Here is a 13,004-nt window from a genome sequence, read left to right as displayed (position 1 = left end):
AAAGGAGAGAGAGGGAGAGGAGGACAGAGTAAAGGAGAGAGAGAGACAGGAGGACAGAGTAAAGGAGAGAGAGAGATGAGAGAGTAAAGTAGAGAGAGAGAGAGAGAGAGAGAGAGAGAGGAGGACAGAGTAAAGGAGAGAGAGAGAGGAGGACAGAGAAAAGGAGAGAGTGAGGGAGGACAGAGTAAAGGAGAGAGAGGGAGAGGAGGACAGAGTAAAGGAGAGAGAGATAGAGGAGGTCAGAGTAAAGGAGAGAGAGAGAGCTGAGGACAGAGTAAAGGAGAGAGAGAGGGAGGAGGACAGAGAAAAGGAGAGAGAGAGGGAGGAGGACAGAGTAAAGGAGAGAAAGGGAGAGGAGGACAGAGTAAAGGAGAGAGAGAGAGAGGGAGGACAGAGTAAAGGAGAGAGAGAGAGATGAGGACAGAGTAAGGTAGAGGAGAGAGAGGACAGAGTAAAGGAGAGAGAGGGAGGAGGACAGAGTAAATGAGAGAGGGGGAGGAGGACATAGTAAAGGAGAGAGAGAGAGAGAGGAGGACAGAGTAAAGGAGAGAGAGAGGGAGGAGGACAGAGTAAAGGACAGAGAGAGAGAGAGAGAGATGAGGACAGAGTAAATGAGAGAGAGGGGAGGACAGAGTAAAGGAGAGAGAGAGGGAGGAGGACAGAGTAAAAGAGACAGAGAGAGAGAGAGAGGAGGACAGAGTAAAGGAGAGAGAGAGGGAAGAGGACAGAGTAAAGGAGAGAGAGAGGGAGGAGGACCGAGTAAAGGAAAGCGAGAGAGGGAGGAGGAGAGAGTAAATGAGAGAGGGGGGAGGAGGACATAGTAAAGGAGAGAGAGAGAGATGAGGACAGAGTAAAGGAGAGAGAGAGGGAAGAGGACAGAGTAAAGGAGAGAGAGAGGGAGGAGGACCGAGTAAAGGAAAGCGAGAGAGGGAGGAGGAGAGAGTAAAGGAGAGAGAGAGGGAGGAGGACCGAGTAAAGGAGAGAGAGAGGGAGGTAGAGAGAGAGAGAGGGAGGATGACAGAGTAAAGGAGGGAGAGAGAGGGAGGTAGAGAGAGAGAGGTAAGTCCAACCAGGTTCGTCGGGCAGATGAATAGTGTACCGCTCCTCTCCTAGGCTCCACATGTTGACGTCTCAGTCTCCTATACTCGTTCGCTTCAATCCCTTCATCTTCTATTCATCTTCTATTCTTCCATCACATTCTTCACATCCAGACCCCTCATACTCACACAGGAACAGTCTCTCAGAATGAGACCAGCTTTTCTTAAAGGATTTTTGAAATCTCTGGAGAGGATCATTCTTCTTACTCTGGCTGCAATATGGTAACATATCATCTCTCCCTCCTCCTGGAAGCGATCGTCTGGGACGGGGCTTTCTGTTCCCTGGGTGAGGGCAGGAGGCAGTGCCAGCAGCCCTCCACCCCAGAGCCTTACAACCAGAGCTGGTCCTTTCTCAATGGGACTTTCCCTCCAGGGATCCTCTGGGGCACTGAGACCTCTGCCTTCCATACCCGATGGGGCCTCGGACCGGGACAGGCCCTTCAATTTGGGACCACTTCACCCACTCAGGCCCCCCACTGAGGTGTCACAGACACAGGCAGTGACAGTTACACCCACTGGTAGGATGATGTTGAGGCACTGGGGTACATATGGAGGTACTGGATCACCATGCACAACCCATACCTTGGTGGCTGTCCAGGGGTACGGGATGGGAGTTCACACGCCTGGAGAGACAGAGGACTCCACCCTTCATCGTATGCCACAACATCTTCAGGGTGTCAGTCAGGGTCAAGGTCAGTGTTGTAAAGTACAGTAAAGTAAAGTAAAAAATACTTTAAAGTACTACTTAAGTATTTCTTTGTGGTATCTGTACTTTACTATTTATATTTTTGACAACTTTTACTTTAACCTCATTTACATTCTGTCACGTCTGCTCCTGCTCTTCCCTCCCCTGGAGCTTGAGGGCGCCAGATCACCCTGCATCACGCACTCCTACCATCCATCACGCACACTTGCCTTTCCTCGTCACGCGCATCAGCGTTATAGGGTCAGAAGAAGTCTCAAGTTGCCCCTAGACGCAAATATTAGGTCAGTATTTTATTTTCTTCCAATGGGAATGGTTAGGATTTCGGAAGTGAAAGTTGTTCCCAGTTCGGTGTAAAAGGGCAACGACTATCTGTGACTAATTGGGAGGGGGGACAGGGGGTTATGTTGTGAATTAGAACCCGTTGGATAGATTGAAACTGAGACCCCGTTTCGTCAGACTTTGAACTTGACTTTAGTCTTTGAACTTCTGTAGGTTTTATCAGTGGTCAATGAATGTTTGCATTTTTCATTGGGTTCAAGACATTGCAAAGAAAATGGGTGAAGACAAAGCTTTAACAGCCATGGTACATGCTGTGCTTTCTTCAATCATAAATTAAACTCATCCAAAAGGTTTCAAGTTGTGATATATTCACTGTACTCCTTCAGCAGCTATTAGCAGTCATTGACTTCTTGTTAACTTGTGTGTTTACAGTTTGCTATGAGAGGTTTATTACAGCAGCAGTACTGTGAACAGTAAACAGGACACTTAAGGAGACACTGGGGGTTAAGGGTTGTGACATCAGCAGTTTCGTGGGTGGGCAGACCGGCACCACAGCACAGCAGTAGGTTAGGACAATATCAGGCTTCATTGTTAATCACTTATGTCCCAGCACATACTTAGACCCTGTACAGGTCCAATATCTGTAGTATGTGCAATGTCTCTGCCATAATGCAGTGCATGTTTAACTGACCTCCATTTGATTGACACATTTACAGGTGCATGCCAAAGCGTGGCACACATATAACACCCACTTCCACCCGACTCAGAAGGGTCAGGTGTCCTTCGTCCTGGGTTCCCTCTGCCAGCAGTCCATGGAGGCGGTGCTTGGCTGGTTCGCCAATCCCGTGTTCGTGGAGGGTGACTGCCAAGCCTCTATGAGATCCACTCATAGATGGTTCCTGCCTGAGTTCAACCCTGAGGAGAAGCTCTGGGTGAGGGGAACAGCTGACTTCCTTTCCCTGTCCTTTGGGCCTAACAATCTGTGTCTGGGCCAGAGCCGGGTGTTCCCAAACCTGAGGCGGGTACTGGGCTGGTTGCGGCTGGAGTACGGGGGCCTTCCAGTGCTGGTGGCGGAGGGGGGGTGCTTCTCAGATGCAGCTGTGGAGATGGAGGATACAGTCGCTATCTACCTGATGACGAGGTTCATCAACAAGGTGCTGCAAGGTGAGGAGGGAGGAGTGGATAGAGGAGGGGGCAGGGTTAGGGAAAACAGAGGTCAACAAGAGAGTATATTTGACAGTCTGACCCCTTTAATATATTTAACCTCTGCACTGTTGTGCTATTTCTACCTCTGTGGTAACTGTGTCTCCTCATTTAATTCTCTCGGTGTTTGTTGGTGTCCAGCGATGGTGTTTGACAGTGTCAGAGTGTTTGGCTACACAGCCTGCTCTCTGGTGGATGGTTTTCAGTCAGGCCAACTGAACCAGGGTCCCAAAGACCACTGCTCAGTTCTACAGGCAGGTCGTAAAGGACAACGGTTTCACTGGTGATGAGACCACCAGAGAGGTAAAAGGGTGTTTCCCATGTGACTTCCACTGGGGCGTGGCCGACTCAACCGTACAGGTGAGGGGATGAGAAGAGGACATGATGCAGAGACGAGAGAGGGAGGAGGAAGGAAAAGGAGGTTGTGATTTTATTTAGTAAAACTGCTCTGCTTTTTTTGCACTCGATCTCGAACAGAACAATACGCAAGCTAGGTCATTACACACCTTGTAAGAAATGTACACAAACATTTATATTCTTGTTCTCCTTAATTAAAGGTCCATTTCCACCCCTTCTCCCCTCAATTCTTGGACCCCCATCTGTACAGCTGGAACCTGACAGGGGACAGGGCGCTGCATCCTGTCCAAGGGGTCAGGCTCCACACCAGGATGACTACCTGGCCATCCGAGGTCACCTGGGCCTCTTTGAGTCCACAGGGGCATCTCACTCCCGCTTCGCTCTAAACTGGTCCCTCATCCTGCCCCATGGAGATCTGTCTAATGTGCACACAGAGGCCCTGAGGTAGACGCACACTGTATAGTGCGTATTCAATGTTTAATACACATGCAAACATACACTAGAATGCACGCCTGTATGGATACACATTGCATTTTAAATAACTTCAAACTCTTTTTAACAGATTCTATCGCTGTCTCCTGACTGAGCTCCGCAAGCAGGGCCTGGAGGCCATGGTCATCCTCTACTACCTCACGAACAGAGCCCCTCTGCTGGGCTTGCCTGGCCCGGTGCATGGCTCCAGAGGCTGGCTGAACCGGAGCACGGTGGAGGCCTTCCAGAGCTACGCAGCCCTCTGCTACAGGGCTGGGCCCTGGGTGAGTTATTGGATCCCTATCAATGAGCCCAACAGACTGATGGAGTGGAGAGGAGCAGCATCTGGCAGCCCATAGCCTCCTGCTGGCCCACACTAAGGCTTGGAGGCTCTATGAGAGGGAGCATCTCAGCCAACAGAGAGGACGTGTCCCTGGCCCTGCACGCAGACTGGGTAGAACACACCAACCCCTTCCTGGAGTCACATGCAACCACCGCTCAGAGATTCCTGTGTTTTTTTTAACCTTTATTTAACCAGGCAAGTCAGCTAAGAACACATTCTCATTTTCAATGAAAATACAGTAAACTCACAGACTTTACTGTATGAGGTACCTTTGAGATCCTAAAGTGAATCCCAGTGAGAACTGTCCCGTTGTACTGAGACAACCATTCTGTGCAATACTGTAGCCACAATAAAGCATCAGTTGGTTTATGGCCCCCACACATGCTCCAGCTTGTTGTTATTGGTATTGCTTAAAGTGGCTTTTCTGTATGTAGAAATAGTGACTCTGACCTCCCACTTCTCCCTGTCTTCTCTCCACTCCAGCTCGTCAGTTAGATGGAGTCAACCTAAAGGGCTTCTACATCTGGAAACTGCAGGATCAACACGTCCGTCAGTTCGGCCTCTTCACCTCTTTCCAGTCCCAAGCCAAAACCTCCATCGCAGCCTACCGAGGGATCATTGACTGCAGTGGTTTCCCTGGCAACAACGTCACATCTTCCTGTAGGGTCAGCAACCGCCGGACAGTGTGTTCCATCTGCTCTCGCATCTCAGAGAACAAACCCCTGCTGTTCTTCACTGCATGTCTCCCCGTCACGCTAGCTGTGCTAGTGGCAGTCATCATCATCATCGTCAGGAGGAAGAGGACTAGGAGTAGGGGGTGCCGGTGTGTCCTGTCCCATTGGGGATGAAGTGTCAGCTGTGGGAGAGAGTGGCCCTGCAGCGTGTGACAGAAGGGATCCGAGTGGTCAGCTGCTAGGCGTTTGGTCCTGTCGTAATGGTTCTTGGGGACAGGTCTAGGATCCGCTTACCCTCCTGAACTGAGAGGAAAAACCCAAAACTGACTGTAGAGCAGTGTCTAGGGGGAAACTTCACTCTAATCCACAAGCCCACTGGGATTGTGCTCAACACAGCGGGATCAGCGAGGGCCAAGGGGTCATCTTTACCAATACCAAGTGACTAATAGTCTCTGTCTGAGCCCTAGAGATCCCACATATTGAAAAACAATGCATCTCCAATGAATACAATTGACAGTTTGTAGCCTACTATCAGAAACATCAGAAACTATCAGAAACATTTGTATTTATTATGAATCCTCATGCTGCCAAGGCAGCAGCTACTCTTCCTGGGGTCCAGCTAAATTAAGGCAGTTTATACCATTTTAAAAACATTACAATACATTCACAGATTTCACAACACACTGTGTGCCCTCAGGCCTCTACTCCACCACTACCACATATTTACAGTACTAAATCCATTTGTGTGTAGTGCGTATGTTATCATGTTTGTGTATGCATGTGTCTGTTTCCTAAGTCCCTTTTTGTGGCACATGACCACACGACTGAACAATTGTTGTTGATAGTGTTGTTAAGAAGGTAGAAACTAGGGCCTGTAGGACCTGCCTTGTTGATAGTGTTGTTAAGAAGGTAGAAACTAGGGCCCGTAGGACCTGCCTTGTTGATAGTGTTGTTAAGAAGGTAGAAACTAGGGCCTGTAGGACCTGCCTTGTTGATAGTGCTGTTAAGAAGGTAGAAACTAGGGCCTGTAGGACCTGCCTTGTTGATAGTGTTGTTAAGAAGGTAGAAACTAGGGCCTGTAGGACCTGCCTTGTTGATAATGCTGTTAAGAAGGTAGAAACTAGGGCCTGTAGGACCTGCCTTGTTGATAGTGCTGTTAAGAAGGTAGAAACTAGGACCTGCCATGTTGATAGTGTTGTTAAGAAGGTAGAAACTAGGACCTGTAGGACCTGCCTTGTTGATATTGCTGTTAGGAAGGTAGAAACTAGGGCATGTAGGACCTGCCTTGTTGATAGTGTTGTTCAGAAGGTAGAAACTAGGGCCTGTAGGACCTGCCTTGTTGATAGTGTTGTTAAGAAGGTAGAAACTAGGGCCTGTAGGACCTGCCTGTCAGGATTTGGCCAGGGTTGTTCCGGGTTTTTGTCAGTAGATGTCCCCATTGTGCTTTTTGTCCCTGTGTTTTTCCCTTGATCCCCATTATTGTTTGCACCTGTGTCTCGTTTTCCCTGATTGTATTTAAACCCTTTGTTTCCCTCAGTTCTGTGCTCTGTGTTTGTATGTTGGCACCTGCCCTAGTGTTCTGTGTGCTCTTGTCGTTTCCGGGTGAAGTTCTTGTGGTATTCTGTGTTTTTTTGTTTATTTTTGGTGAGTTTCTTTTGAGGTCTTTTTGTGTTTTTTCCCTACCACCTTTTGGATTTGCCATTTTTGTTTTTTAGGATTTTTCTTTATTAAATACACCGTCTTAAGTACTGCTGTGTCTGCCTCATCTTCTGGGTTCTGCTGTCTATTCATGGCTCAGTTGGTTAAGTGACTGTTTCTCACTCCGGAGACCCAGGTTCGAAACCGGGTCCTGACACTGCCTTGTTGATAGTGCTGTTAAGAAGGTAGAAACTAGGACTTGCCATGTTGATAGTGTTGTTAAGAAGGTAGAAACTAGGACCTGCCTTGTTGATAGTGCTGTTAAGAAGGTAGAAACTAGGACCTGCCTTGTTGATAGTGCTGTTAAGAAGGTAGAAACTAGGACCTGCCTTGTTGATAGTGCTGTTAAGAAGGTAGAAACTAGGACCTGCCTTGTTGATAGTGCTGTTAAGAAGGTAGAAACTAGGACCTGCCTTGTTGATAGTGCTGTTAAGAAGGTAGAAACTAGGACCTGCCTTGTTGATAGTGCTGTTAAGAAGGTAGAAACTAGGACCTGCCTTGTTGATAGTGTTGTTAAGAAGGTAGAAACTAGGACCTGCCTTGTTGATAGTGCTGTTAAGAAGGTAGAAACTAGGACCTGCCTTGTTGATAGTGCTGTTAAGAAGGTAGAAACTAGGACCTGCCTTGTTGATAGTGCTGTTAAGAAGGTAGAAACTAGGACCTGCCTTGTTGATAGTGCTGTTAAGAAGGTAGAAACTAGGACCTGCCTTGTTGATAGTGCTGTTAAGAAGGTAGAAACTAGGACCTGCCTTGTTGATAGTGCTGTTAAGGTAGAGCAGCGCTTTATTATTATTATGGACTTTTTTATTCTCCCCATCTTAGCCACTGTTGTATCAATATATTTTGACCATGACAGTTTACAATCCAGGGTTACTCCATGCAGTTTGGTCACCTGATTTGTACCAAATACAATGATTTTAGTTTTAGATATATTATACTAACTTATTCCTTGCCACCCACTCTGAAACTAACTGCACTTCTTTGTTAAGCAGTCATTTTGGTCGCTGTAGTAGCTGACATGTATAGTGTTGAGTCATCCGCATACATAGACACTCTGGCTTTACTCAAAGCCAGTGGCATGTCATTAGTAAAGATTGAAAAAAGTAAGGGGCCTAGACTGATCGTGTGTCGTGTAAGCCAACAATAGACTGCCCTGTATGACTTGTTAGTGTGTATCACTCGGTGTCCTGATCTCATGTCTTGTATACTTGTAATCATAGGGAGTTCACAGGGCGTCTGGACTGATGGCAGAAGTATTTTTCTCTCTTGGCTCCAGAGCCATGTTATCTATGGATGGCCAACTCAAGCACTTGTTTAGTGCGACACATTTATTGCGCGATTTTATTGAGGGGGTAAAGATGTCTAATGTCATTGTAAATACATAATATGTTATTCTGTAAATTACACCATAATAATTTGCTATATATGAAATTCAATAAAATACAACTGTATGTTGCAGCTTTCCCTTTTTCAAATTGATGTTACCTGTTGTAGAAGCTTTGATTGTGCCAGAAATGTTGCTGTTCTATGCGCGCACTGATTCTTTGAGACAATGCTGCCCCCGAGTGGGGGTCTTATGTCCCAACGCTAGTTCAAGGCCCTTGGCGAGAATACAGAGAGAAAGAGCTGACCATGATACACAGGCTGAGAAAGGTAGAAAATAGTCAGAGACAGAGTACAGGATGAATTAATACCATAGTCTACCACAGAGTCTGATTCTGATTTTAGTATGTAAATGAACTGACATACGTAGATAGTTAAGTCATCTTGAGCTGTTATTTGTAGCGATATGGCATCTCCACACGAAGCAGTTTTTCTAGTTTGTGACAGTCAAAGACCACTAATACAAATGAGGAAAGGCTTTGTTTGTTCTGATAGATTGATAGAATTATTTTGGACGTTGTTCTCATCCTATGCTTATCGCTTCCTCATCAGCATTCTAGATCCAGCAAGGGCGTAATGAAGCAGTAAACCATATATACGTATATACTGCTGAATTGAGTTGTCCCAGATACATATTTTTCTATGAGCAGATACTGAATGTTGCCCCATTGTTGCATCATTGAGGTCCAGATAGGTAACAATAAATCTAATGTTAAATGTACAGTGTAATTATTTATATATTAAATTATACTTTGAACAATATAATCAAGCATATATAAGCAATTCTCGGCCTGTTTTTCATTGTCCACTCATACAATAAATAGGTGTACTAGTTATTGCAGACAAGCGTCTCTGGAATGTAATGACAAGGAGGGAACTAATGACAAGTAGCGTACAGCAAAGCAATGCTGTCGAAATCACATGATCCGCTTTTCAGCTTGCTTGCAGTTGGTATTAAAATGTTTCCAGCATCACAAACTGTCAACTGCGTACATTGTGACAATTCTTCCAGAAAATACACATGTCCCTCGGCTCTTTAGTAACTAGCTAGCGATATATTTTATGACATCGTGGCTCAGTCACGTTTGCGCAGAACTTAGCATTTAGTGGTAACTAGCTGTACCCTTGCAACTGTTATTGTTGCTTGGATCCAAAAGTGACAGGCAGAAAGAACGAAAGTGCGAGGGGGACTGCGAATTAGCTGGGTTAGCTAGCTACTAGTAGGGCTGAAGCCAAGCGAGGCCTGACTGAGCGAGAGGATCGTGTTCCCTTCCGACAGAAACACGGCGAAATCATGGCCAACATCGCGGTTCAAAGGATAAAACGGGAATTTAAAGAGGTTCTCAAAAGCGAGGAGGTGGGCTTATTTTTTTCAATCGACCGTGAACGATACGCTAAATATCTAGCTAGCTAGCAAGCTAACTGAGTTAGTGTCTAACACGATTGCCTGTTGTTGAAAGTGAGTGTTTTATTATATGCTAGCTAGCTACTGAGGTTACTTAGCCAGATGTTAACAAAGGTGAAGGACAAGGCGCTAACCACCCTGTTTGCAAACGGAGGCCAAGGAAGGAACGCGTGACTGGATTGTTCGCAACGTTGGTGAACGTTATGCTGCTAACTTAACTAGCCTACAGGAAATTCCCTGCCTTGATGGTAACATTAGCGTTTCCAGCGAAGGTAGCTAGCTAAGCATTGAAAAAAGTCACGCTGGTTTAATATGAGGCTTAATTAACCTTTTTAACGTCAGACGATGGGTGGTAGGTAACTAGTCAACTAAGAAGTATGATATTTGCCACCCACAGTTAACGCTGTGTTTTTACTACCAGGGTGTCAACTTCTGCCGCATTGGCAGATTTGGGTTCGAAAGCTAGCGTGACATTTTCTACCTTCTTGTCCTGTTGCAGGTGATTATGACATGCTTCATGCCATGCATTGAAAGTTAAAGGTATTGAGCAACATAAGTGTCATGTCATGGTAGTATTTTAATTGTGAGTGGAGTTAACGTTAGCCAACTAGTTTTGCATATCCCGTAAGAATCTGTAGCACAACTTGGACCTGACAAAGTTCTCACACTGTTGCTTCTTATCAAATGATATCATATTCAAGTGGAAGGAGACAGGTCATGTGAACGTATTAGCTGTCACCGTACGTTCTGTGAGTATGTCTGTTGAGAGGAAGTTGGGTAGAGATGAGGTCCCCTCTTATGGCTACCCCTCCTTTCCTTACACCCCAGCACATGCTCTGTGACAGAACCAACTGATGACCTCTGCTTCTCTCCTTCTCTGACAGACGAGTAGAAACCAGATAAAGGTGGACCTAGTGGATGAGAACTTCACAGAGCTGAAGGGGGAGATTGCAGGACCACCTGACACGCCGTATGAAGGTGAGAGGCCAGGGTTTACTGACTTGGGACTGTGGACACACCTAACTGGTTTACCCGGGACACACCTACCTGTGTTTAGTTGAGGGCTGAGGCAGACATACTTAGCTTACCTGGGTCAAACTCTAGTCTGTCTACTGTGCCACAATAGGATTCAAAGCATTTTTCCATCAAGGGAGCTAGGCTTGTGTCATGCAAAAGGTTACAGAAGGTTTGAGCAGTCGCTTGATCCCATATTTTAGTCAGTACTTGTGCATATGTTGACGTTCTTGCTGTCATAACTATTTGCTTTCTGTATTTTTCAGGTGGCAGATATCAACTAGAAATTAAAATTCCAGAAACATATCCCTTCAATCCACCAAAGGTATGTATACAAAATTACATTCTAATGTTTATAGTTCAGTTGTGAATTTTGTCAACATTGACCTGTGTCAGGGTGAAGTCCTTTGCTAATTCACTTGCTTGTTTATGTGCTTCCCAGGTGCGATTTATCACAAAGATCTGGCATCCCAACATCAGCTCAGTCACAGGTGCTATATGTCTGGACATCCTCAAAGACCAGTGGTTAGTCACTCTGTTCCAATACTCTTTAAAAAAAAAATAACAAAAATCAATTGTTATGTCTTAGTTAGGGATGATCCCAGTTCTTAGTACTCTAATAACATCTCCTCTGTGTGTCTGACAGGGCGGCAGCTATGACGCTGAGGACAGTGCTGTTGTCACTACAGGCCTTACTGGCAGCTGCAGAGCCAGATGACCCACAGGACGCTGTGGTGGCCAATCAGGTGAGAGGAAGACTGGGTGTCTGTGTGTGAGAGAGGGAGAGTATGCATAATAAGTATGCCTCTAATTTGTTTGTAGATTTTGCCATTTGTTCGTTGAGTAAATGTGATTTACTAAATTGTCACCTAGTGAGGTTTCTTATGCTGCTGCCTGCTCGGTATTGTGATGTGTTCTTTATTTCTTTCTCTTTTTGCCCCCCCCCCCCAGTATAAGCAGAACCCAGAGATGTTCAAACAGACGGCCAGACTCTGGTCTCATGTGTATGCTGGCGCCCCCTCCTCCAGCCCAGAGTACACACGCAAAATAGACAAACTCTGTGCCATGGGCTTTGACAAAGTGAGTGACCAACCCCTTATTACTGTCTCATACCTTCATAAGTCATTTATGCTTTATTATGGTATTACGAGACCACTGTTGATAGGTGATGTTCTTTGATCCCATTTTAATATGGTTCACCAATGGATCTCAGTTTTGTGTTTTGAATACTGTAGCACAGTTCTGACAGTGTTCTAAACTTCTTACACTCCTGTTTGTCCCGTCTCCACAGAATGCAGTAATAGTGGCGTTGTCGTCGAAATCCTGGGATGTGGAGACAGCAACAGAGCTACTGCTCAGTAACTGAGTCTCAATGCCCCCATCTGACCCCTCTCCTTCAGTCTCCCTCCATCTGTAGCCCTTTTCCCTGCTGTCCCTCTGATCCCTCACCCCTCTTATCTACCTGTTGGTTACCCCCTTTCAACCTCCTGGCGTTTCTCCCATTGTCAACATCTCTGTACCACTCTCCTCCATCTTCATGTTGCCACTGTTCCCTGCCATCATTTCACATACTTCATTCAAATGACTCCTTCCCTTAGGCCATGTGCCATTCCTCTCCCTCTCTACTCATGCTATTCATGTCCATTACCACCCCAACTCCTTCAGTCGCTGGCTTTGTCTCAACATTCTCCACCGGTGTCCTATGACGTATACAATCCTTTTACATCAGTTATGACCTTGAAGAAAGTAAGGAAGTGTTGTAAGATTGTTTGAACAGAGAAATCTCCACCATTTTGGCACTTACCACATCACTGATGTTTCCTAGCACTTGCAGTATCCACATGATGTGTCAACTGGCTTAGTCTTACCATCCTAAACTCTCCATCCCATCAGCAGGGAGCCCCACCCCTCAACCCTGTCATGACTATCATCATCACTCTTTCTTCTCCCTTTTTTTATCTGGTTCTGGCCTCCTACAGGAAGATGATTAGATTCCCGTTTTTAAAAAGAGAAAGAAAACAAAAAACAGAAACGCTCAGCGCACTGTTTACCGATAACGCTACTCAAGCAAATTTAAGACTGGGAGTTAAAAAATAAAAGAAAAGTGTTTTGAAAGATATCGCATCCACTGAACAACGCCAACAGAGGTAAAAAAAAAAAACCTGTCAAAAGAATTCATCTGTAAATAAAGCTATTAAAGTCTGTGTAAATTAATCCAAAATGTGTGGTGATGTTTTTATTTGCTATTTAGAAATTCATTATATTGCCAAATTACTTTGAGTATTGTGTGTTTGCATTTGTGTGTGCGATTAGTAGTCTTCCCTCCCTGTATGTGTACAAAAATCTAGGGTGAGAAGCTAAATTTATAATGCTG

The 13,004-nt window shown here is 45.5% G+C and overlaps 1 protein-coding gene and 1 pseudogene across 1 annotated transcript; both read left to right on the top strand.

The window, feature by feature from the left end:
* The first annotated feature begins 1,645 nt into the window (after positions 1-1,645).
* On the top strand, positions 1,646-4,645 carry LOC135544983 (beta-klotho-like; annotated as a pseudogene).
* A 4,490-nt stretch (positions 4,646-9,135) lies between these two features.
* Positions 9,136-12,851, top strand: LOC135545789 (ubiquitin-conjugating enzyme E2 K-like). The gene is made up of 7 exons (XM_064973673.1): positions 9,136-9,568; positions 10,501-10,594; positions 10,897-10,955; positions 11,073-11,155; positions 11,277-11,376; positions 11,582-11,710; positions 11,922-12,851. The coding sequence occupies exons 1-7, from the start codon at positions 9,506-9,508 to the stop codon at positions 11,994-11,996; spliced, it is 603 nt and encodes a 200-aa protein (XP_064829745.1). The 5' UTR covers positions 9,136-9,505; the 3' UTR covers positions 11,997-12,851.
* Positions 12,852-13,004: the final 153 nt, after the last annotated feature.

Source organism: Oncorhynchus masou, chromosome 9 (assembly GCF_036934945.1).
Source record: "Oncorhynchus masou masou isolate Uvic2021 chromosome 9, UVic_Omas_1.1, whole genome shotgun sequence".
NCBI lineage: Eukaryota > Metazoa > Chordata > Actinopteri > Salmoniformes > Salmonidae > Oncorhynchus > Oncorhynchus masou.
This window is presented reverse-complemented; position numbering and strand designations above follow the sequence as displayed.